General features: G+C 39.7%; 1 protein-coding gene across 5 annotated transcripts in view; it reads right to left on the bottom strand.

Annotated features, from left to right (window-relative positions):
* The window catches only part of ARHGAP15 (Rho GTPase activating protein 15), a 456,797-nt gene that overhangs the window by 192,814 nt on the left and 236,441 nt on the right, over positions 1-27,542 (bottom strand). For all 5 annotated transcript variants that reach the window (XM_073305398.1, XM_073305401.1, XM_073305399.1 and 2 more), the window contains 2 exons: positions 25,640-25,738; positions 23,433-23,559 (listed from right to left, as the gene is read on the bottom strand). In XM_073305398.1, coding sequence (XP_073161499.1) covers positions 23,433-23,559; positions 25,640-25,738 — 226 coding nt within the window. The remainder of the gene's footprint in view (positions 1-23,432; positions 23,560-25,639; positions 25,739-27,542) is intronic.

Raw genomic sequence — 27,542 nt, 5'->3', positions numbered from 1 at the left:
AAAATGTCTAGGAGTTATGCTGAGAGGCCTGAATATCCTCTGAAGGAATTTGAAGCGCATCTGATATGTGCTTCATTAGCTCCTGAAACAATCTAAAATCATCTTCCCTTGAGGGTGCTAGAGGCATTACAGCCTCATCTGGTGATAATGAAGAAATGTTTGTATAGAGTGTTACCTCTTTGTCAGGTTGATGAGAGGGGAGTGATGGTTCAGGAGAATGACTCTCCTTAGGGTCCCTAGAAAAGGCACTCAGGACCCTTACCAATGACTGATTATATAGAGCCCAGAGATCCCAAGAAGGCCACTGTGGGGTCACATAGAGCATAGAAGTAGGGATCGATCATTGGTCACAGTAACTGGATGGGAGCCAAGGTTGTCTGTCCCCACCTGTCTTTCTCTCAGTATAAAGAGTAGTATCTTGTAGTGCAGAAAGGGGATCCCTGAACAGAAAATATGAGAGTTGAAGAATCATCCTCAACAACTTTCAGGGGAGGTGATAATCATTCACCCTGAATAGCAGGAGGTCTTGATGAGAAATGCAGAGTTGGTGACCCGGAAGATCTCGGGATGGACAAGTGAATGGTACTGCTAAGTAATGGAGACTCCAGCTTGTCTGAAACAAAATGATCCCTAGAATGTCTAAACTCCCGCAGTACTGATGAGCAGAAGTTGAATGTGATTCTGTAGAGACCATCATTGGTACCAAGATACGAACCCATACGGAATGTACCAGTGCTGTGGGTACTGAACGCTTTGAATGAGGATGTCCAGACTCAGATGTACCAATATAGGGAGACAGTGGTAGCAGAGAAAGGCTCTACTAGATCCCCGTTGCTGGAGTGTTTTCTCACAGTAGAATTTTCCAGCTGCCCATTCTGCACCCAGGAAAGAGTTTGGAAGCAGGAAAAGTCTCTGGCAGGGAGAAGCAGTGGAGATTTCCCCACAGCTTCCCCTCGACAGAGCTTTTCACTGATACATGTAGTTACATGTTACAGCGTGGACACAGCTTGTTTTTCATTAGTGTGTGCACATGCTCTATATGCCACTGTCACTGGGTGTAGTACAGACATAACCTAAGAGTGCTTGGAGGCCAATGTATGCAGGATTCTCTAAGCCGGTACTGGACGCTGGTCTTTGGGCTTGCTCCTTCATCAACAATTTAAACTTTATTTCTCTATTTTTGAGATCTGCCTTTAAATGCAGATCTTACACTTGGACAGTATATCAAAAAACAGAGTATCCCAAAAAACAGAACCACCAAGAGTGGCCGTCTGGTCTGTTTTGGTAGTTTACAGATTAGGCATCATGTAAGTATGGTGGATCAGGCTTGAAATTTCAGGGGGGAAAGGTTTCCAAAACCTTTATCCAGAAACATGGTGCAGATGCAGTTAAATGAACCAGAAAAGACACCGATCCTTTCAGAATTAGGACCATGATTGCATGTGTGATTACTTTGTGTGAATGTGGTGAGAGAATATTAAATAGAAACCCTGCAACCAGACAGTACATTTCCAGCTGTCTAATTTTTGAGGAGCAATGCTTTGTACAAGGCCTGTATGACCCAGAAAGGAACAGGTTTAACATTTTCTAAATTTCCCTGTATGTATTGACATGGTTTACCCCTATATCCCCACACTAGACAATATGATCCTACCTTCCTCCCAATGACTTTTATTTCACTCTCAATTTACAAAACGTTTATACAAAATCCCAAGGGTTTACCTATGATTAATTCCTGCCAAATACAGTATATTTGAGTACTTTGAACCGGTGTTGAAAGCATTGGTTTTTGAAGAACTATCCATTAACGACTTTCTGGACTGTGACAATGGATATTGACAGTGCTTGTCAGACTAAAGCACTATTGATTGTTTCACATCATGTGTATAGCAAAACCAATTTCTTTCAAGTGCCTCTTCCTAACTGTAATACATTATAACAGTGCCTATCTGTTTATCATAACTCCCAAAATTATTGTATGTAATGCATTCAAAAAGAAAGGGTTCAGAAGGAATGAATGGCACCAGCGGGAGAAGTTAAGGCACTAAACAATGCAAATACTTTAGCATTGCTAGTTTCTCTTTCATTGAGATTTATTGCTGAAATTAAAACAATACAACAGTGTGTGCTGTGCTTTCTTTAATAATCTTGAACATTTCCTGTTAGGTAAAGCTGATTTGTGCAATGAGAACAATACTTATACAGGTCAATATTTCACTAACTTCTTCCCAGTACACTTACACAGGCCATTATTTCACTAATAAGAGCCACAAGCTTAGTCCTTCAAGGTACTGAGCACTTTGGTCCCAGTCCTGAGAAACAATTAAGCATGTGCTTATCTTTAAGAGTGTGAGTAGATCCATTGGCTTCACTGGGAATATTCATATGCTTCAAGCTAATCACTTGCTCAAGTGCTTTGCAGAATCAGGTCCAGCATGCTTAGCACCTTGCAGGACTGTGCTGAATGTAAGATACTAAATGTGAGCATAGAGAAAATGTCCCATAATTCCTTGGATACTGGAAATGTGAGTCTAACAGTGATACAGTACTGTATAATCAGGGCATAGATTTTCAGTTCATTGTGTTGGAATTTATAACACTTCGGCCAAGGCAACACTTTACCTGTTCCTTCCACAAGGAATACAAAATCTTTTGAGGGTCTCCTTAATTTATGTACTCACTGCAGTAACAGGTACAATCTCACCCTTCATGGTTGTATAGCACCCTTCATCTGATTATTTCAGCCTCCCACAATTCCTATGAAATAAGTAGTTATTATTATATCCTGTTTGAAAATAGGTAAATTAAGACATGGAGAAGATAAGTGGTCTGTTTTACAGGAACCCAGAAAGCCAGTGGCAGAGAAAAAGATAGAAAGCAGGAGTTCTGACCCCTAATCCCCTCCTCTTCCCTTAGACCTTAGAGTTGTGTTTTTTTTGCAAACAGGTTGCATGGATCTGAAAACTGTGCAGCAGCAGATGATAGCCAGAAGAGGCTAGAGGGATTTCTTGAAGATATTTCTACTGTGTAAGGGCATGATGGGCCTAAATGCATAAACTTAAATTACATTCAATGTGTTTAAATTGTGTTTAAAACAGGTGTTTGAAACAACCAAGTAGATTTGTTATAGTAAATATTTATGCAACAAACTCAGAAATAAATAATAGGACAAAGAAAACAGTGATTATGTAGCACATATAATTTTGCTGTAATATGACAGCCTTATAACTTAAGTGCCCAATACTGTCCTTATACTTCATGAAATCCATGTCATTAGCAGTAAAGATGCAATAAAATGACTATATAATTCATATTTCTGCATAAAACTCTTATGCTTCTAAAATTTTTGTGTTTGTCAAATCTCCTAACATAAATGGAAATAAATTGAAGGTACGTATTAGTTTCGCTGTAAGTTTACATTATGAACTGAAGTTGCACTCATAGATTTTGCATTCGTTGTTTGTAGCTTTTATAGGGAGGAAAAATAATGGAGTATTTCAGAAAACTGATTGCATTTTGTTACTGTCACCATCTTAACAATGCCATTATGTTGTGTATACATTACATTTATTTTAAGTATACAAATCACAATGCCAGAAATCAGTGAATCTGTTTTATTCATATAGTGTGACTGGCTTATGTTAATGTAACGTGAAAAATGTGTCACTGGGGTGAAACCCGTTCCATTCACACAAAGCCAGAGTATTCAGGCTCCATGTAGGTGGAGCATGGAACAGTTGGGCAGGTGATTTTGGTTCCTCCATGCCAGTGCCAGGGTGCCGGACTCCTGAGCCGTCTGACTACAGCATCTATTATGGCTTTTGGGCTCAAACAGAGGTCGCCTCCTCTTTGTGCCACTGGCAGAGAGTACGGGGGTCACCGGAGCTGCAGAAACATGGCGCTATGGCAACTCCCTTGGTCTGTGCCGATTGCAGCCTTCTGAGATAGCTTTTTTCTGTCTCATGTATTGGTTGTGCAGATGCTCCTATGTGGCCCCTCCAGCAGCAGAGCACCTGCACAGCACCTGGCTTAAATTTTATCTTTCACTCTTGATGAATAAGATAAAATAATACCCTGAAAAGCATCTTTTTCAGCATATAACAGCAATGAGCATTCAAACCATATTTCTTCTGGTGAAGGATGCGCTTGTAATAAACTATCACAAAATTCAGAAACACAATGGAGTACATTTTTTTTCCTTCAGTGCACTTCTCTATAGTGAAAGCAACAGAGCAGCATACGGTATAAAATTCCCAGAAAAACAGAAACAAACATTCAACAATTTCACTGGAGTTGGATTTAGGAGACCAGGATTATATTATTGGTTCTGCCACTAGCCTGCTAGGTGGCCTCACCCAAGTCAATTTCAGTCTCTGTGCCTCCATTTTCCCATCTATAAAATGCCTTTGTAAAGCACCTTAATATCTGCAGTGGAAAAGCCAAGTAGCATTTGACCAAAATATGTTTTTCAAAGTTCACCTGTAGCAAATTTTTTACAGTGAGGGTAATATCATTGGAGCAACATAGCAAGGCATCACTGGCAATTTTTAAATCAAGATTGGATTGTATTTCTAAAAGATATGCTCTAGTTCATAGAAAAATTAATACAGGGAAAACCCATGGTCTGTGTTATACAGGAGGTGAGACTAGATGATCACAGTGATCCCCTCTGCCCTTATAATCTATGAATATCTTAAACGTAGAATGTGAAAATGATTTGAATAAGCCTTTTTTGTATGTAGAATTCTCAAGAAGTAACAAGCAGGGACATGCTTCCCCAAAAAAGAGCAGAGAAGAGTGAACCAGGAACTGGCTAACATCATCACAGCGTTGAGAAGATAATTCACAACAAAAAAATGTATTGAAAGAATTTAGCATGGTTTTTTTTCTGGTTGTAGAATAGGTGTGAGCAGATATTGATGCAGCCGTTGTATGAATTCACTTAATAAATACCTTTTCAAATTTTTGCTCTATTGATTGATTGTGAATATTTATAATTTAAATTAAATTGCTCAGTTGAATGGTCTGATGAGCTACATGGGTCCGTATTCAATGGCAATACACAAGTGGACTGCTGTAATCACACAGAGCCCCACTGACTTTAATGGGGATGTGCCTGGTCTGAGAGATAGGGCAATTTCCTGCAATATCCTTGAAAAAAAACCAACATATTGAATTAAGTTTAAGTATCTTTGTATTAAACACAAAGTTTATGTGTTATTGTGGGATCGCATGTAACTTCCTCGGGGGGGGGGGGGGAGGGAAAGGCGGTGACGGAGGGGACGGACCCAAGAGCCAAACAAACTTTGGCAAGTTATGAGCTTCACGTGACTATTTTAAACAATATGCCAGACAAGGAGGAATTTTGGAATGAACAAAAATTAAGTGGGTTTTCTAGGGAATATCTGTGGGGGTGGGGAATGCAAATTCTCACCTCTGGACCCAACCTTTCAAAGCTATACTGGGGAGATAACCATTGTCTGCTGATCGCCTGTTACTTGAGGGCAAAAATCAAAGGCCCATGCTGTATAAAGTCAAGAATGAAGATTCTTGTCCTGAGCTAAAGCAGTGATGAACTTGTGATGACAGCAAAAACTCTGTGTGGGGGATTGAAGGACTGATCACCTATCAGGGTCCTTGTTGGAGTAGGGGTGGTCTAGGATAAGCTTATCAGCATGTATGCATTTTATTTTATTTGTTTAAAAATGTTTTTTCTAATGCTTTCATGTGAAGAATAAACATGCACACTTAGAAAGAGGTTATAAATTGTCAATTACAACTGTTCATAGCCTCTGCGGAGAAAGCAAACTACAAACACTGACATTTCTAGGCAGTCTGGTTTACTGGGAAACTCACAGTGTAGACAGGGAATTATGCAGCCTGGAGACACCCAACTCACCATGGACAGAGATGTGCATCTCTTCACAATAGAGGTGATGACACTGGGAGCTGGAAGCTTAAAGTGAGTGCCCTTGTTGGACCACAGAAGGGCAATATAGGTGCAGTAGCCCTGAAATGTGACATATGGATGCTTCAGTCTCTCCATGCATTTTCAATTTTAGGATATTATCTGTAATTTATTGTAAGATGTGTTATTAAAGATAAGGGGATCTCATGCTTTGGGGCAAAAACTAACCACCTGCAGAGGCCAGGAAGGATTTGGTACTCCTTGTATCTATCTAGATGCCATACATGACTTCAGTGGGATCACTCAGATACTTAAAGATACATGCAGTGTTGTTGCAACTGTGTGGGTCCCAGGGTATTAAAGAGAGAAGGTGGGTGGGGTAATTTCTTTAATTTGACCAACTTCTGTTGGTGAGAGAGACAAGCATTTGAGCTTACACAGAGTTCTTCTTCTGGAAGAACTGGAAGCTAGGCATGTGATTAAGTACCCTGCTGAACTGGGGCCATTCTGAAGGAATATTATCACATGAAAATCATTCTTCACTGATTTTTTGTCAATAGTGCTCCATTGCTCAAAGTGAACACAAAGGGGATGAATTAAATGCATTTAGAAATGTGATGGAATATCAATAGAATATCAATTCTTCACATTATTCACCCAGTTGTACCACCATGTGTATAACCTTATTTTTTTCTAGACCCAAAATTAGCTTATTAGCGCAAGCCATACAGTAAAGGACTGGATTTGAACTATACTATATATAACATATGTTATAAGAACCAACAAGATGATAATGTTTCCTTCCAATGAATAGCTAAAGACACATGGTATTATTCATATTAAAAGTTATTATTTGAATACTAAGGAATGTTACATACCAGGAAACAGCAAATGCCAAGATGTGTGTTTGTATTCTAAATAAGAAGTCAGCAGCAGGGTTTGAATAAAAAGGCAAATGGAATTTCTTGTGAAGAAGACCCACACCCATTGTCTTGAAGGTAATCAAGGAATAGCCCGTCAAAGAGCTGAGCTCCATTTTCTATACAAACATTTTTTATTATTAAATTTGTGTCTTTTCTATTTTATTAAGTTATCTCTACCACAAGTAAATCATTATTAAGTGTAATTGAACAAAGGTTTTTTTTTAAAAGAGAATAATTTCATATGCTAAAGAAGTAATTTTACTTCTTTCCTTAAACGAAAGCTCTTGTAATAGTTTCCTACATTTATTTTCACAGATTGCAGAGGTCCTAGACAGACTGATCTTTACCACCATGAGCTTCACTTTACTTTTCTGATCCAAGTTATATACATTTATTGATTAAAATACAATTGAATTTAGAAACATTCAAACACTTACAGCCTTTTTTTACAAGACAGTTCCTTAGGTAATTCTACATTACAAAATTATGTCAACCTAAGTTACATCGACTTACAGCCACCACAGTAATTGAATCGTGTTTGCAGATCCACACGACACTCCTTGTGTCGGTGGTGCACGTCCTCATCAGGAGTGCTTGCACCAACCTAACTGTCAGTGTGGGGCAGCAACAGTTGATGTAAGCCATGCAGAGTCTACACTGACACTGCATTGACCTAACTATGTCGACCTAGGAGCTATACCTCTCATGGAGGTGGAGTTATTAAGTTGGCATAGCAAACAAGTTACATTGGAGGGTCGCAACATCTTGGGGGAGACGCTTACAGAGTTAGCAAAAAGAAAAGGAGTATGTAAGCTGCCTTACATTGACCTACCTCGCAGGTGTAGACCATGGCTTAGTGTTGAAGAATTTGCACAAAGGAAAAAGGTCTGTAATGAAGGTGTTTTAGGAGCTATGTGAAATAAGCACACAAACTAAAAACAAAGGAAGGGAAAGTTTATGGGCTCAGTTTTGGTTCTTCTACAAGTCTGTTCTACACTGGGTAGGGGGGAAAGGTGTAAAACAAACTGTGGGTTGGATTGTTTCTTGTGTGGTGTTTGTATGTTGTTTGTGGGTGGCAGGGAGAAGGAGAAAAAGAGAGGAGGAACTGCATGAGGAAGCTGGTTATGGCTCCTTGATTCTTAGGCCAACTTGCATGATCCCAAAGGGCCTGCTTCCATCGCACGCCTTCCCAAGGGAGTGTTTCCAATGACTTCATTGAGGGTTGAAGCAAGCCATAATGGACTACAAGCCAGCTGAGAAATGGCACAGAAGCTGCACTGTGACCCATCCCTGCCTTATGCCAACACATCTCCTCTCTCCCATGAGATGCTCCTTATGCTGAGGTGAGAATGGCAGCTGGTGTAGAAGTCAGCTTTGCTGGCTTCATGCCAGTTCTCAGATGGGCAGCTGCAGCCAGATACTGGTCCCTTTGTGTCACTAAGGCTCAGAGAATGTAGCCCAATGCTTCTAGCCACAGGAGAGGAGCACAGGGAGGGCACTACTTGCTCTAACTGCTCAAAGGAAGTAAACAGAATTTGCATGACAAAGCCATCTTGATACACAGATGTAGGGGAGGAAGGCATGATTCAACTGTCACCTTTCTCCGAATACTCCCTTTGGGAGCACTAACACTGCCAGTAGCCCTTGTTGCCCCTGATTTTCCGACCACGCCTGGCGCCCCTGTGAGTGTGCTGTGGAGGGCTTCCTGTACCCTGTACATATCTCTAGTGGATGAAGGAGCCATTTCTGAATGTAAGACCTTGTCTACGCTGGGGCTTTCAGCCATCAGCATCCAGCTGCCAGTATAGCTGAACTGGTGCAAATTGCTAGTGCAAATGGGTAAACCACTATAAATCACAATTGACACTGTGTATTTTATCCTTCCTTGAAACAGGGGCAAGCTAAATTGGTGCAACGTATAGTTTAAAGAGGCTTACTCTGACTACACTTGGGGTTTATACTGCTGCAGTTACAGTGATGCCTGTCCTACCATGGCTAAAACGGGGGCAAATCCCAACTGTAGAACTGGCCTAAAGGAGAATGGTTTTAGCTTTAAAATCAACACCCCAGTTGATAAACTGAAGCAGGATTTAATCTATATAAAAACATACTGAATGGCATAATTTAGCCTTTAAAGTGAGAAGCAAAACAACTAATGAAGGACAAGCTTTAGAGTTTGGATATGGTTCAGATAGGCACCCAAAACTTGAGATGCTTATCCAAAGCTTATCTTGTGCACAAAAAGCCTTATTTCAAGAGCTCTAATATATGTAAGCAAAAGTACTGTAGAATGGAAATTCTATTATCAGGAAACAGCACCTTATGACAACATTCATGTGTTAAGTAGTTAAGCATCAAAGTTTAAGCAAAACATTTTCCGGAAAACTACTTCATGGAAGTACAAGACTTGGATGAAATCCAACACAGAGAAAGAAAATATTATTAAGGAGAAAGATAATACAAATGCAATTAGGCTATCAAGCAATAAAACTCAATATGTGCTTGATATCTGAAATCTTCCAAGCTTACATTGAATAAGTAAAGAAGAAATCAGAGGCCTTAATCTTCTGAAGTCTTACTGTCCAAATTCATGGTACTATTATCTGAGTGTTTCAAAAATATTGTGACTATTTATTCTCAGAATATGAAAGCTTTATTTCTATGAATAACCTAAAACTTGGGTAGGGACAAACTATGTATCCCTGATTCATTCAACATTGAAGAATTGTTTCAGAAAAGTACACTTCTTTATTTCTAACTCAGTTTTCGGTACGAATAACCAGAAGGGAGAAAAGGTTACTGTTGAAGAACATTTTTCATTCGGGTATCCTGTCCTTCCCATTAATGACAGAAAACACTTCAATAATAGCTCGCTTTCCTACTCTACATTTTACCATTCCTAAATGACTCAGAAAAAAATGTCATACCAGATGAGACCATTGATACTTCTAGTCTGGCATCCTAATTCTTCCAGTGGGAATATCTGATACTATTCTCCAGAGGGAGGCAAATAATACAGCAAGCCAACTGTGCTTCTGCCTCCCCCATCTGATTTCTCCTTCCTTGCCTCTCAACTTTTTGCTCCTTAAGCTTGCCTTCCTCTCCCCTCAAATCTGACCATTTTATTGATTCTCAGCTTCATTTCCCCGATGTCTGAATCCAGAAATCTAATTACCACCTCCCCAAAATCTCAAATTGCTCAGGTGAAAGTTTCTAAAAGGTGACTTAGTATTTCTCTGTCTGATTCTCAGTTGGTTTGTAGGGTTTAAACTTGTCAGTGGTGTCACTTTTGCCATACTACTATATTCACAGCAAGGGTTCAACTGGAAATTAGAATTCCCACTCTTTGATGTTGTGCCTGGAGAGCATCACAGCATTTACCAATCAAAATGAAGGACCTCTCAAGACCATGTATTTTTTTCAGTACATTTCTCTATCCAATTTGCACCTGGCTTTAATTTTGGTTAATATAGAAGTAAATGGAAAAGTCCTTATTGACTTTCATGAATAGTCTTATCGAGCATCCTATGAAGAAGTGTATGAATTTTTAAGCTATCATACAGTGTCATCATTTTCATCTTTAGTCTGAAATCACCCAACTCAGAGAAAAAATACAGAAACTCATTTCCCAGTCAGGAACAGACTGCACAGATTTTTCGCTAAAGGGAAAAATCAGGTGCAGATTTGGTTAACATTGGCTAATAATACCAATTTGTTATCCCAAAGTCAATTTACATGGGAATGGATAGTCAGCTCCTCACTCTCACCCCTCTCCAACTGACTTCAAATGGCACAGTCTTTGGTTATCTTCTCCCCACGTTCCTAAGGCATCACTGGGTCTGACTCCTGTTACTTTAGCTTAAGCTTCTTTCAGTAGAAGGCAATTATTTTATGTAAACAGGCTTACTTAGTAGAGATTCATATCTATTTGCTTTTTAAACTGCTTCTGTGGGATAGACAAGACATCTTCATTAAGTTACCCATGATTATTCCTAAGGCTTTTTCCCTACCAGTGATTGTGTGAGTGCATAGTCCATCAGCACATATGAGAATTATAAACTGTTTTGATATTTATTTATGGTAAATGTTATTTGACATCATGTTGCACAGCTCCTAAGAATCTTGCATTTTCACATCATTTAAATGTCATGTAATTAAAATCATAACATCGAATTGTTGCATCCACTAACTTTAATAGAAGACGGAAACTTATTTTAATGTGATAGATTGGAATAATGGCAGAGTTTGCGCTCACTTTTGGAGTAGCTGGACTTCCAGTGAGCCATGGGCTAGATTTACCAGTAAGCTTCAACTTCAGTAATGCAAAGAGCTATAAATCCAGCTCAACTGGCCAGTCAAGATAGATTTAGCGCTGCACTGCATCACTTGAATGATGCAAAGGACCCAGAATGCATAAAAGGCCACTATGTTTTATTTTTGTCCCTGCTCAACTTTTCAATAACAATAATAGAGTAAATGCAACTTGGGTGAAATCCTGGCCCCAGTGAAAACAATGGCCAAACTCCCATTGATGTCAATGAAGCCAGGATATCACCCCTTGTGTTTATAATGGAATAAAAATTGTTCACAATTTACAATGATCTTTTAGGAAACATTATTCAAAGCCACCTCACTGAACCCTTTCCTTTCACATTTCCTGGGAACCTGGAAAACAGTAAAGGCCAAACTGTGGAATTTAGCCCCTGCCCAAGCAGGAGGAAGCAGAGATGCTTTGTTCTTGCAGAGCTCAGGGAGACACAATCCCATCTGTGCACAGGCAGATTGTACAAGCTGCACCATAGGAAACCTCTCATCTGTGGACTTGTGCCATGGAGTGTGGAGCAATAGCTCCAATTCTCCACTGGTCCTGCAGCTGCACATGGAGGGATCAGGTCTGGCTGTCTTCACGGATGTAGCGAATGTGATTCTGAGAGGCCCTTGTGAAAGCCATGCAGAGGGCAAAGCTCTTGATGCTCTCCCTCGGCATATCTACATAAGGGCCCCGTCATAGTCTGGCTTTAATTAAGCACCTGACTTCCTCCATCCTTTGATCTTCCTGTCAGGGAGGCTTTTTCCTGAGGTTCATATAAATCACAATTATATACAGTTAGCACCCCCTTACAGTTTGAAAGAGTGCACTGGTTCTAATGGAATCCCCAATTTAAAGATAGGGGACATCCCTGGGTACAGTATTTCAGACTAGTGTAAGTTTTTAGGTGCTACAACTGTACATGCTTCTTTAACATGCTTGTCCTTAAACTATTTATCTGCCATGTCAGCAGGCAGCTGGTGGAACAAATAGGAGGTCCTGGGAAGCACATTCATTTTTAAAGTGTTAATACACCCAATCCAAGAGACAGTAATGTGCTTCCATCCATAAAGTGCTTCTTTAAATGTTTAAAGGGTCATAATTTAAATGAAATGCATCCTCCAACCTGGAAGATATAAACATTTAAATGATTTATCTATCAGGAAAAAAGGTGAACCTAACCAGTAAGTAATCCCTATCTGCATCTGAGAGCCTGATTTACAGTCTCCCTAATTTAGTTTAATTTAGACTTTTATAACCTAAAAACCTTCTTATTTCTATTACATTCCTTCCAAAATACCAGGAGGATTGTATTTGGATTAGTTATAAATAGCAGAGAAACCTCTGAATACAATGCCATCTGAGAATCAGTTTTGCTGGCATTGCCATTGGGATAGTCATTTTAATAATCATTACAAGGGATTTCAGAATTACTGCAAACAGAAGTGGTGACAGACTAACTTTACTGGTGCCTTTTCACAAAACAAAGTTCAATAAGTCATTCCAGTTCTCAGTTTTCTTAGTTGTGGCTGAATGGGTGGGGAAGACAAAGTTTCAGTAGTGGAAGATATTTCTAGGAGTAGTGAAAATTCATGGCTCATTTTAGCATCTACCACTAAAAGAATGAAAATACGTTCTTTCATAGTGGGGAATGGATATAGAAAATGATGCAAATGATGATGCATGGCTGAGAGGGATGATGTGTTAAATGATGTCAAAATATTATGATCCACCATAGTATGCAAAAAGAAATCAAGATCCACCTTAGAAAATGCATCAGAGTTCACTTTGTGAGGCTTGCAAAGACTGCACCAAGTTGGAGCAACCAATGTTTGATAATGGGGTTTGAAAGCAGTATAGTAGAAGCAAATATTTTTATCCAGCTCCAAACAAGTTAATCTTTGATTGAGAATACAGAAAGTCTTGGAACATAGTTGCCTCCACTAATATTTAAATTTCGGAAACGTTGTTCATGATTTCTTCATGGTTCTCCGGGAGACATTATATGGTTGTGCTAAATTAGCTCTACACGTTTTTTTCAAAACGTAGCATCCTATAAAAACTGTCATTACAGTGTATATTTTAGTTCAGTGGATGCAAAGTTAGACTATTTGTTCAATGCCTGATAGCTTCTTGCCCTTGTATGAATTTTGTTCCTCTATCAATAGGAATTTATTTTGTTAACAAAAATATATGGCGGCTATCTTCTTTGCAACAAAGAAGAAATGTTTGTAAAAAATGCATGTGTAGCTGGTTTTTTTAACTTAAGTCTTTTGGTACTGTTTTGAACAAATCTAAAGAGATTTTAACACAGACATTTTGTATTATAACATTCCCAAGGGTCATATGTATGATCATCTTTACTAAAGCTTCTTTCAGTCCCCGTTGAATAAATATGTATTTTATTTCACTAATCTTGAAACAACAGGAATAAAGTTTACCCAGGTCCTTTATACCTCAGAGAACAAAACAAATACTACAAATCTTTAGAGAGAAAGGATATACAAAAGGGCTTGAGGTGAATGTTTCAAAGCAAATACACTTTAAATGATGTGCAAATTATTTCAGCACTTGAACATGATTTATAAAGGGGATTAGTTCACTGAAACAAGAACCCAGCCTAAACTGTTGGGTTTCAAAGTCAAATATGAGAAGTGGTTGCAGGAGAAGGAAGAAAAAAAAACCCAGATAATAATCTATAGTGAAGATTTCTGATTGATTTTCTTTAACTTACATTAGCTATCACTGTCATTTAAGTAGTGGGCAGTATAATATGCCTTCCTTTATGCTATAATTCTCCATAAAAATTAAGTATGCAATAATGATAATTACCTAATAATGAGGTAATTAATACCTCACTATCTTGCTATCCACTGGTACGCTCCACAAATGAATATGAGAAGCATGAAACAATTAAAGATTATCCAAGCTCAAACAAATAACTTCACAGTGAGTTGTGTGTCAGCGAATAGACCAATGAGTCACAGGTCACATCTATAATAATATATTATATTATATTGTAATATACCCACATACTCTTCAAATAATGGGTAATAGCTACTTTTAAGTACTATGAAAATGATCACTTCTATGTAATTGTAAAGATTAATCAGTGAGCTAACTTTTCATGGTTCTATAATGACCCTGATGTTCTAGTAGGTAAAGGAAAATTTAATGATCCTGTTCAAATATGATTAATATCTAACTTCTTCCTGACTTAAAATTTGGACTTGGTTCAATAAAAATGAATTAAGTGAACATGCAGCAATTCTCTGCCAAACTTTTACATGGAAGTTGGTTATGCCCAATTTAAAAATATGCTATTAAACCCAAATAATACATTCTGGAAGTAATACATTTACTTTAGAAAAGTAAATACAAATCATTGTGCAAGAAATGACCTGATGCAGTAATAATAATAATAATACAATGACATATTAAAAAGCAGCAGAACATTCAAATTCAAGAAACATCTATTGCTTTTAGACAGCAACACAGTAAAACCACCTCCCCAAAATGGAGAAGAACCATGGTTGACCTACTGAGGTTGACGCAGGGTGAGCGTAGACACTGCATGACTTGTGTCAACTCCGAGAGTCCTCCAACAGTTGTCCCACAATGTCCCATTCCCTGAAACAGTGACTGCGCTTGTCACTATTTTAAATTCCACTTTTTCTTATCAGATGTGGAACTTGCCAAGCCAATTTGCAGCAGCCTCATCACCAAAGTACAGATCCTCAAACCACAATCAAATCTGGTCAGAGGTCAGTAACCAGTGATGTGTTAACCTTAACTGCTCTGGCTTCATTGAGACCAGAAACCTTACACCCCTTTAATCTTCCCTGCCAAACGTGTTTTTGAAATGCCTTTTCCTGGTTGCCCATCTTTCAAACACACCTAGCAACTCTTCCCTTGTTCTCTGCAACTGCCCAACCACCCACACCCATGCACTAGACATGCTTCTGCTTGGAGTAAACAGGAGATATTGGATCTCCTGGGCCTGTGTGGAGAATAAGTTGTGCAAACACAGCTGTGGACTAACCACAGAAATGTGGACATGTATGAGCAGATTGCATGGGGGCTGCAGGCAAAGGGGTACGGCAGAGATCAACAGCAGTGATGTGTAAAAGCAAAAGAACATAGCCAGGGATAGCGCAAGTCTGGGGAAGCCAACAATAGATGTGGTGCTATGCTGCAGACCTGGTGCTTTTACAAGCACTGTGTGCCATATTGCTGTAGACCCCAAAAGCACTCTGCAGACCACTGTGGATACCTTGGTGAAGCCTGAGGAAAAAGACCCCTCCTATGAATAGTAAAGAGGAAGATGAGGACAAGGACAAGGACAAGAGGGAAAATTTGGCAGGGGACTCCAGCCATGTCATGAGCCAAGCCCTATTTGAGACACCACCACAGTCTAGCCATTCCCACCAGCAGAGCACAGATGAGATGATGAAGTGGAAGGGACTTTGGTTAAGTGTTTGCATAGATTTTTCCTTATAATCCTTAAATGCAAAGATGGTGAAAGGCCCATCGCCAAGCTAACAAAACAAAGTATCAACCTTTTATTGTTTTACTCATACAAGAAGAGTTAGAGGTACAACAAACAGAAGTAGAGCCATTGGGTTAGGTGGCAGCAGGGCGGGGGTGGGGGGGTAGACCACGTGGAGCAGTTTGTTTATATTCTTAGGATATGCCCCTTTTATCCTACTGAAATATTGTGACAAAACTTTCATGGAGATACTTTGCAATTCTCTCCTGAAGGTTTCCAGGGATGGCTGCTTTATTTCTTCTTCTGTGGTAGGACACTTTTCCACACCACTCTGTGATGAATTTGGCTGGCACCATTGCAGTAAACGGGCTAGCAGTACATAGGCCCAGGTGGGACACAAGCAGTAGTTGTGCTCACTGTGCCTTTGTGACCATCAGGAGCAAGATATCAGCTAATATCACCACTATCTGTGGAAAGTAGTGTCAATATTCAGTGTCATTGCCCTGTACTCATACTGATGGAATAAGGATTAAAATTGTATCGCTCCAATCAACAACAAAGTCCTTCCCCTCCGTCCCTGATGGGTGATATTTACCATGGCTGGGATGGAGAGTGATGCTTGGCTGAGGTGCGCCCAAGCTGAAGTGTCAATAAGTATTTATTAAAAATATTTAAGAGAATAAGAGAAGGGAGTTTTGAAATTTATGTTTCTCTCTTCCTTGTGTCTGTAAACCAATGATACATCTGTCTGTCTTTATCAGCAGTTTTTGTCATGGCGTCCTTTGAAGAGTGCCTCTTCCATGGATGCAGAACTCCTGAACCAGAGGAGGAGGAAAAAGAAGTGGTCTAGGGAGGATATGTTCAACAAGATCCTTCAAGTCAATATGACTGACATCATGGAGAAAGACAGAGAGGACAGGAAAAAGGCCCAGGACTCCAAGCAGGACAATGAGCAGGAAATGAACCAGGTCATAATGCATCTTCTTAGGCAGCAAACCAAAATACTGCAGACCCTGATTGACCTACAGGGGCAAAAATCCCAGACTCTCCATCCTTTGCAGCCCTTGGAGAACTCCATGTTTGCTGGTCCCAAACCCCACAACATACTACATGCCCTCACAGGGTGCATCATTACCCCTACCACTCTAGCAAGGAGAACCACAGCTTCACACACACTGACCTGTGAGAATGACGGTGGGTATAGATGTACCCACAATGGACTACATTCAAATAGATAGAAATATTTACATCCTTCTACTTTTAAATTGCCACCCATTAAGTTTATGTTAAAAATTTGTATAACATTGCCTGTGAGGTTTTTTGCACATTGAATTTCTGCAGGGTTTTTTTTCTGTTCAATAAATTTCTAGTTTTGGAGAATCAAATTTTTTAGTTAATGATAAATATTCCAGACTGCATAGTGGTAGTCAAAGCAAACAATACTTGTAAAAGTACACCAAGCACATAGGTTCAGGAAAACACCCAGACTTATTTATAAATGAACAGTAACAATTCCTAGCAGCACCCAAAGCTGCTGGCCCAGAGAACATCCCAGAACAGAACACTACTGGATGGATGACTGTTAAAGTGTTCTTTCAAAGCATCCCTCAACCACATAGCTCCACACTGGGCTCTTATAATAGTCCTTGTGTCTGGCCGCTCAAAATCAGCAGATTGTTACTCCCCATCTGCCCTTCACTCTGACAACTGCTTTTCTGCTTTTGTCTCACACATACTATGCAGGACACAACAGGCAGCTATAAACACCAAAATGTTTCTCACTGAGATCCGATTTAGTGAATAAACACCACCATCATCCCTTCAATCTGTCAAAAACACATTCAGCAATCCTTCTGCACTTTCTGAGCTAATAGATGAATCTTTTCCTAGAGCTGCCAAAATGGCCAGTGTACAACTTCATGAGCCAGGGGAGCAAGGAGTAGGCTACATCCCACAGAATCACTATTGGCATTTCAATATTGCCAATGGCAAGGTGGGCTGGTACCAAAATATGGATATGACTACTGTCTATTGCCCCACTGCAATTTGAGTACCCCATTGCTGCAAATCCATCCACTATTGCCTGCACAGGAGGAGATGATTAATGTCCCTACACATTTGCATTACAGTAATAATAAATAACAATACTAATAATAATGCACCAGCAATCTTCAGGACTTTCATTTTTTACATCTCATTTGGAACTTGTATGCCTTTATAAGTGGGATTGGCTTCCAAATATAACAGCCAAATATAGAGAAAAATGTAAAATATTCAGAGTGATTGCATGAGTAACTCCTAGATTTTAAGGAAGGTACAGGATGCCTACCAGAAAAAGGACATTTTTAAAGATAAGGGGAAATTACAAGTAGAAACAATAAAAAATAATACAGTCAGTTCAGTCAGTTCTAGCTCTTATACAGTATACAGCAAACAAGGAGATCAAATTGGGTTTTTCTAATATCACAGGGTTGCTTTTTAATTTCTAAAATATTTAATTATTTTGCCTTGGCAACCTAAAACTGAGGAACAGATTACTGTTCCCACTGCATAAGGAAATAACTGACAACAATTAGTATTTATTCTTGTTGCTTTTGTAATAAAAATAGAATTCCATCACTTTCAAGGAAACGTAAAATATTAATAAGAATGTGATGAACTGAGTAAATGTGACGCCATAAGGAAATGATGGAGAACAGGTTGGAAATATAGTGCTTTTGGAATGTACTGCATTATCAAGCTTGTGACTGTGCATTTTGACAAGAGCAGCCCTCAGATTGATATAGTAGCCAAAGGGCACTCTTCCTACTGAGAAGCCGTTTGTTTCCATTTGGAAAAGGGAAGAAAAAAAATGGATTCCAGCCTACAATCAATAGAGAAGCTTCTAGCTACTCAAGCCCTGTCTCATTCACAAGAGATCACTAATGAGTGGGGAAAAAAGCATGAGATTTGGAACAAAATGCAAAAATCACCACCTCCATATGCAACACAAAAAATGTTAAGCCTATTACAGAGCAAAAAGTGAGATTTTTTATTGGCTGTGGACAAAAAGTTAATATTTATAATTGACAACACACAAAACAAAGTCTACTTTCTAGAGAGCATGATTATTTAGGAGAATAGAAATGAGTTATAGATCTATCTATAGGGGTATCTAAAGCATCAACAGTTCAAATCCAACCCATACTAGTGGTGAATTTAAATGGTTACCATAAAATGGCTGTTCAGTGCCAGTGTAAAATGAACCTGCTGATCACAGGCCATTTCCTAGTGAACAGGTGTCTACACCACAGAAGGCACCATTATAGCTGGCACTAATTAACACAACTGTTGGCAGTCTCAGGAAAAAGGCTGAGGTCTGAATGATCATGTACAGATTATGAAAAATTCCCACTAATTAAAAAAAATCTGGCGGGGTTTGTACCCGGGCCGTTGACTAAAGGGTGCTGGTGTTGCTAGCCAAATTTCTTGCACCAAAGGTATAGGATCCCAGAGTGCAGGATTCTGCTTTAACGCAAAAAGTGTTCCAACTGGGCTAAGCGCTCCTATTACCATTGACACAGGGCAAGAGGCTACCCTACTGCATAAGTAGTAGCTGTATAAATTAAAGCTGTGCAGTGACTACTGTTGTAAAATACAAGGTAATGGATCCCTGCATATCAGAGGGCAGAACTGAGGTCTTAGATTGAAATGATAATGTTTATGAATACTAGCGTGACTATATTTCCCTGTGCTGAATATGGTACACCTGTAAAATTACTTGTATTCCAGTGAGTTCAACAGCAATCAAGCAGAACTATGCAGTACAAACCTTCAAATTAACATCAAGTTGACTGAGCCCTCGTTAAAAAGAAATACTGTGTAATTGGATTCTATTTATTTACCTTCTTATCCTTAAGACTAGGGTTCATAAGGGGAGAGGTGACACACACACACCCCTACCCCGCCCCCCACCATTCCTGAACACCTCTTTCACATGGAGGGGTGACCAACCAACCCAACCCTCCCTGCCCAGGGCTCTCCACCCTCCATGCCTGGCTGGGCCCCCAGGAGGGACCTGCGGGCTGTGGGGGACGTGGGGGGTGGAGGGGAAATGACCTAGGCCTTGTCTTTACAAAGCTCATCTCTTCTCTCCCCTCCCACCCCCCCCCCCCCCATGTGGCTGGAAGCTGCTTGTCCCTTCCTGTCCGCACAGTGTCGAAAGGCAGCTAACACCTCCAGGCTGCTGCTGGCCATCAACGTAACCCAGCTGTCCCCAGCTACAGCACAGGCAGGAAGGGGTGAAGCCTTAAGGATGCATTGTGCACCAGGGCCCAGGGAATCTTACTGCAGGGGCTGCAGTGAACCCAGCCAGAGAGGTGGCTCAGCAGAGGAGGGTACTAAGGGACAGGACCCGGGGCGGATGAAGAGGGTGCTAAGCCTCTGCCCTGGGGGTTGCTGTGGAGCCTGAAGATTCAGGGCATGAACATGCTGGAAATTGCTTTCATAGATTCATGGATACTAAGGTCAGAAGGGACCATTATGATCATCTCGTCCGACCTCCTCCCCTCCCCCCGCCACTCCAGAGCTTAGATGAGGGGCAGAGAGACTTCCCTGTGCCAGCACTGTGTGTGCCTTTGGTTCATGCAGGGCTCACCTCCTCCTGGCCAGTGCCCCGGGCCACAGAGTATTCGGCTTTCCCAGGGCTCTGGCCCAGCCCGAGTCAGTGAGGGAAGGAAGGAGCCGGCCCAGCAAGCTGCTGGTGAGCTGAACGCTCTGACCAGGGGTTGGCTCTCAGCACAGCGCTGGGAGTGGGACATGCCTTGCCAGGGGGATATGGAAGAGCTGCGGGGATGATGAGGCAAAGCAGGGAGATGATAGTGAGAGGGGGAGCTCATAAAGGGCCAATGGGTGGACAGCAGAGGCAACACATAACTGGCCACCGCCTGGCACCTATCCACACTCCCCAGCCACAGCAGCTCGCAGTGCGCAGCTAGCACTGGCTGGAAACAGGACGGGGGCTAGGGCACTGCTGGCCAAGAGCTGGCACACAGTGCGGGCTGCGCTAACAGACCAGCATGGGGAGTGCCCGGCCCCACGCGCTGCATCTTCGCCATGACACCAGCCTTACACACCCAACCCCATCGGCAGTCACTGCACACTCCCCGCGCTGCTGGTGGGCAGGCGGCTGACAAGCAGGGATCTGGCCAGCAGCAGGACACACCAGTAATGATGGGGCGGGGGAGACAGAAAATATGGGACAATTTGCCCATTTTAAAGAAAAAGTCAGGACACCAGCAGGAGGGCCTAAATACGGAACTGTCTTTTTAAAAACGGGATGTTTGGTCACCCTAATCAATGCCACCATATCAACACAGGGAAACTTTGCAAACTATCAATTTAAGAAGAAAAGTAGATATTAGGTTATTGGATTTAATCCAGACCAGGTTAGTGGTGACTGAAAATCTGTATGACTGAGCTGACCGATGTTCTGGGGCCTGCGTAAACTGAGTTTGCTGATTTTCCAAATTGGAATCGGTGTCCAAGTCTCAGAAACCATCATCATTAGTGGTGCTAATTGCCACCATTTCTGGGAATCTCCACAGAGGCACTAAGGATTAAATGAGCATAGAAACCTAACTCTCACTCCTCATCACCTAGAGGTCTCCTCAGATCTGAACGGAGACATACACTGGTGGGACAGTTTGGGATGAAACCCGAGATAATTGTTGTCCCCATGATACTTGCTCAATCAATAAGCAGAAACTTTCAATATCTTGTGCCAGACCTTTGACACTTTTTTACCAGCATTATATTTAAAATGTAAAGAAAAAATTACAGATTAATCTGAATTGTCTCTGAATAGTAATTAAAGTTTTCCAGGCCGTGTCAGTAGCCCTTTAGCTCACACCAGTTGCCTTCCTTCCCCACAAAGAGTCTTCCTAAGCTTTCAATTTCTTGGTTTCTGTCAGGCTGAGAAATAAACATACTTTAAAAATCCTTTTTTTTTAAAAAAAATTGACTTTGCTGACAGTCATCAATAAAATGGAAGTAACAGAAAGATGACAAAGGTTTAAACTTCGAAATAACTTTCTAAGTGCACTTACTGCAGATACTGCACAGATCTGTGCTCCGCAGTCAAACTGGACAATGAAACGACCACCTGTTAACTGCTAACAATGTGTCATTACCAGTTCTCATGCCTTTTTAAAGCAATTTTGGCTCTAGCTGCCAATAATTCTGGCGACGATACTTGTGTGAACATTAAGGGCACAGAAAGCCAAAGGCAGAAAACTGACAATACAGTTTGTGCTTGGACTGCTAATAAGTAAGTGAATACTATGATTTTTCTAATTCCAAATAATTACTTAATCTCATGGGGGAAAAATCCAGATACATATTTTTAAGCAATGCAATCTACAGTATTTAAATATAAGCTTCAGTTCGGTGAGATTTCACACCAGATACTTTCAAATTTTTAAACTGTTTAAACAGCCTCTAACAAGAAAGAGGCCAATCACAATTCTCTAAGGTCTAAAAAAGAAATGTAGACTAAGTTTATGTCATTGGTGGTGATCAGTTTCTTCTGTTCTGTCTCTTAAATCATTGTTGAGTGAAATATAAGAATTATACCATGAAAACAAAAACGGTCAGCAAATGGTGAGACGGTTGTAAGGCACTTTGCCATTAACTCTAGTTGAAATAGAATCAGGCCCTTAGACTGTTTCACGGCTTGTTGAGCCTTTTTTAAAAGGTGTAGCAAAGAATACAATGTAATAATACAATAAAAGACATAGAAGAACATTCTTACATGCTACAATCAAACCTGCTTTACACTCCATTAAAAAGAGAAAAACAAATCTATTCAACTGGACAAGCTACAGAAACCAAATATGGCTATAGGTTTCAAAATGAGGGAGTTAACTGAATTTACTTTTGTATATACATATGTAATTCTCACTGTTGTTACGTATATTTACACCCATTTATCAAGGAGAATAAATCACCCATCCATCTAGCTGTGGTATTTCTAAGGCTTGTATCACCTTAACATTTAATACCACGATCCTGCAGAGAGTTATGCACAGGCAAATTCCTGTGCCTGCACAGAGCTCCACCACTTGTGTGAATTTCAAGGCACATGGGAAACTGAGTTTATCTTAGAATCGGTACATGTATCTCATATAGAAAAAGGGAAACAATTCTAGTTTTGAGGGTGTGTATGGCATCAGGAACCCATGAAAAAGCTCTGTGCCTTTAGTCCTCACAAAATCATCAACATCTCAATACAATTTCAGAAAAAAAGATTATCTGGAGCAGAATAAATCAACACTGGTTTCAGAGAATTTTCCCTTATAATCATCCTAGGCAAATAAAGTAAAACTTCAGACTTTTGGAATTTAGTTTTTTTCATAAAATTATAGTAATGTTTCTAGTTGTCTGAAGCAAAGGATCTGCCTTTTCCGGTACACAACTGAAGTGCACAAACTTCTATCAGATAAAATTCCTCTATCAAAATTAGTTATTTTCCTGAAATAGAAATAAAGTCATTGTAATAGAATGTTAGGATAGGATCCATGACTCTTACTTTTAAAATAAACACCTTGGATATATGTCTTTGCTTCATGTGAAATTTATTTAGGTTAGAAGACAATGTCCCCGCAACTCAGATACCTGCAGATAAAAACTGTCCTTTGCTTAGACGTAAGTTATTTACCCAACAAGGGCAAAAATAGGCCCTAATATTAAGTTCCTAGTTTCATTACATTTTATGCATAAAACAAATTATCTTATACAAACCGTTATTTAGTTTAAAAAACTTACTTAGAGATCTTCTGTGTTCAGACTTTGGTTCTTTGGACTCTGTACTTAAGCTGCTCAGTAATTCACTGCTAGAGGATCTTTGAAGTTTGAACTCCAGATTTCTTGGTGTACAACTCTGTTCTTTTGGCTGGAAATAATGATTTTTTAAAAAAATTATTATATGGAACAATTAAGTACAAAATTACAGAACATTCATAGAATCAGAAACGGATAGACACTTATACCAGATGATATAATGAATATTTAAGTTAAGGAAAGTGTAATACAAAACCTGTTCACCATAAGACTGCTGTTTTATAACCCTTACAGTTGGTTTTAATTTCTCAGATAAATTTCAGATGCTAAATTGGAAAACAAAAGGCCTAATTTTTTATGTTGGTGACTGAAATGATTTCCCCACTGCATGTGTTTCCAAAGGGTGTTTCTGAATTATTGCAAAGAGGAAGTTTGTTTAAAATAGTCTGGCTTCCTATCTTGGAAATTACAGTAACTGTTGAGTTTCAAGTACCACTAATGTGTGATTGGATTCAGTTTGAATGCATTTTGGAGGTGGAGAGAAGGAGAGGACTCAACGATCCCCTCTTGTCCTACTTCACCCATATGGAAAGCAACCAGAATGGGACTGGTCTCTTACAACAAGAGGGGAGGTGCTATTGTAGCTGATAATACTCAACACCCCAAAAGAGGTATGACCAGGCAAAATGGAGATGTAATCACTCTGGTGTCCACAAGCTCAGATGAATTTTTAAAGATAAATGCACGTTGCACCTTTTCATAGTTATAGTGGGGGGCATGGATCAGCGTTCACGTTGCCCTCCCGGTTGGTACCCGGACCAAACCAGGGAAGCTAATGATCTAACCAGCAGACCAAATTTGGTGATGAATCCTGGTCATGTGGTACCTCAGGCACATTGCACATACACTAAGAAGACAGTGACAGCAGCTGCTGCATCTGTGTATAATCCTCAGTCCACGCTGACTTGATAACATGCACATGCCACTGTCCTGCATGGACAACATGGGGCAGACACTCATCTGGTATAAACTGTCATATCTCCACTGATGATGATAATTTACATCAGCTGAGCAGCTACCTTTATGTATTTCTTTGTACTGCCCACCAAAGAGACTCAGCCCCTTAAAGCCAGGATTTCACCCTTAGAGGCATGTTAAAAAAAATCCCAGCAACTGAATTTATGGGAGCTTAACTGAACAACATAAGCAAGAAAGAGCTTCCAGAGAAACTCCACCCAAAACGCTCCAATAGTATATAAGTGACAGTATATTTGACCAATGAAATACAATGTATGAAGACATACATCCTCATATCAAACTTCCTTTGGCTGATTATAGCTTGCAGGTATTACATTGTTTATAGCTCTTTAAAGAAGCTGTAGCCATGTACAAATTAACCCTTTTGGATGTGTCACATAGACCATGTTCACATAGACCAGTTTCAGGTAACATCAACTCAGTTTCAGCAAAATCCCCTGGAAAATTCAGCAAACAAAGATAACTTTTCTTACTACATTTTGCAGTATTCAAGAGGGGTCAATGTCCTATAAAAAGAAATCTGCTCTTGGATCAGGCATAGACAGAAAAAAGGGATTTGGAATTTATACTGAGTATAGCAAAAAGAAAAAAAGAAAAAACTATGGCTGAATTGGGTTGGGTAATTAAAAATGGTTTTCAGAAAATACAGCCATGCTTATTTCTAGAAGAAAAACCCCAGCCTTCCTGGGAGAATAACAGCAATCAGTTACAAAGGAATATTATTTGCTAGTGCTATTCTTGTGAATAAGTAATATGAAAATGCATAAAAGGCTCAAATGTATTAAGAGTTCTATTGAAGATTATATACTGTAGGCTGCATAAACAGAAAATGTAAAAATTCATTAGTTATTAAGCGCTTGTGTGCTTTTACAACCCACAGTAAACCAATGCCCTTGTTATTCCAGAGAAATAAATGCAGCATTCTGTTTTAAGACAGGAATCAAATGACTTTTTAGTTCAACAACCTTGTTTATCTGACTTTTTTTTTGTACAAGATATACATACATACATATTTATATATCCTTCAAATAAAGGAAAGTCTCTCTAGCTAGCTAGCTTTCTGCCTGTCTAAAACCTGTATAGATGCCTAAGCAAATGAAGTTTAAATTACCACATCTTAATTAATAAAGGTAACAGCCAAAACAAATACATACCAATCTGTCAATTGCATTTTTGATAGCGTGGAACCAATCCAATATGATGAAGTCAATATCTGACTGAAGGAGGAACTCATTTCCTGATATTGTTGTGATCTGGTTGCAGGAAGGGGGGAAGAAATGACAGGTAAGCAAACCAGGCAAGATAGATCATTGTATTTTATTTTATTTTTGGTAATATATATTCTCTCACACACTGAAATGCTTTCTTTTTGTGCCAGTAATTATCTCTTAGAGAACTGGGAGTTACCAAGCAGTTTTGAACCTCTCTTGAAAACTGTTAGTCTATGTCACAACAAATGACTTATTGTCTCAGTAATATAACTATTAAATACAAAGAATACTAAAATAATGTTAATGTGACACAAGCTAAGAAAAGCCAGGGAATTCAAAGTTAAGACAGACGGTTCAAATTTAAGTTAAGGCTCTCTGGAAAAAAATGCACATGCGTGTGTTAGAATTAATTGTGAATTTCCTATCATTTTAGACTTCTGTTTCAACTCTGCTAGCATTTTTTTATATTTGATTTCTCTATATTGAAGATTATAAATATATTTATCTAAGACCCCAGCATGCCTCTTTCTGAACACTTCAGTCAAAGTAACATTAATGTTATTTATTTTTTTTTAAAAAAACATACAGATATATCTACAGCAAAGTAATTAGGAGCCCATTTACCAAGAAAAATAGTTTATTTGAATACAAGTCAATTTACATTTTGACCCCCCACACTGGGAATATTTACCAAAAGAATATTAATTCCCCTGACATGCAGCTCTACACTCTAATGTAGCTGGTAATATTTGATGCAAATATGCAGACATTATCTTTCTCTCAGTCTGAACTTTTTCTGAAGTGTTATAGGAATTATTCATATTTTGACAAAGAGACACAGATAATGCCCATGTCATCACATAGAGAGATTGTGCATGAAAGATTCAGAGTATAGGGGATGTACAAGTGGTCTATAAATTTGGCCATTCATTCAGACATGCTCCAAACTTTAAAACTGGGGACCAAATCCTGAGGCTCTTACTTAAGTCTTTCACAAGCAAGAATCTCACTGAAATTTTTGTCCAAGTAAGGAATGAGGAAAAATGTAATAAGGTTGGCAAGATTTGGACTTGGATGTTCATTTAAACAGAGAGACATGATATGGTGTGGTGTTACTGTCTAGTCTCACTACACCTGGAGTTCATTTTAAGGCATCAAGGTGCAAAGGCCAAGTGTCATTATCACCTAAGCTGCAATGCTATTAATTTGACCACACCCTGGAGTGCTTAATTGCTAGTCAAACCTTCATCGTGGAGTGATATCCACAAGCACAGACCCTTATGACCACATGAGTCCCATTGATATCAGCACACATCATTTCCCCATCTCCTCTTCCCTGCCATGACACCAGAAAAGGTGGCAAAAGGCAATGCGGCCCAAGGCTTTAACAACTGTTCTGTGACTCTCTCTGGTTTGAGGAAACCTCTCTAAAAGGTGGTTCCAGAATCAGCAGCAGCTAAGGAGACTCTTGGCAGCACAGCTCCATGAAGCCATCCTGTCAGAGAGCTAAAGAAGGTGGGGCAAAAGGTCCAGGACCTAGTTTCAAGTCACAGGGCTTCTGTGCAGATATACATCTGCAGACTCCTGCAGATCCACTGGGATTCCTGGGCACTGGAAGTGGACATGCTGCCCATTCCATCATGAGCAGGAAGGAGATGACAGACTTTCAGAATGATTGGGGAAAATTCAGAGCCCCTTCCAGAAAGGAGACGATCAGCCCATAGCTGATTATATTAATCCCTAGCATAATCACTATCATGTAGATCTCAAATTCACTGATTCCCAACGCCAGTGTTGTTATCCTGCTTGTGAACTAAAAAGGTAAGATCCCGTTCTCTTTTTTTAG

This window comes from Lepidochelys kempii, chromosome 11, assembly GCF_965140265.1.
Source record: "Lepidochelys kempii isolate rLepKem1 chromosome 11, rLepKem1.hap2, whole genome shotgun sequence".
Lineage (NCBI taxonomy): Eukaryota > Metazoa > Chordata > Testudines > Cheloniidae > Lepidochelys > Lepidochelys kempii.
Note: the sequence above shows the minus strand (reverse complement) of the source record. Positions and strands in the feature narration are given on the sequence as shown.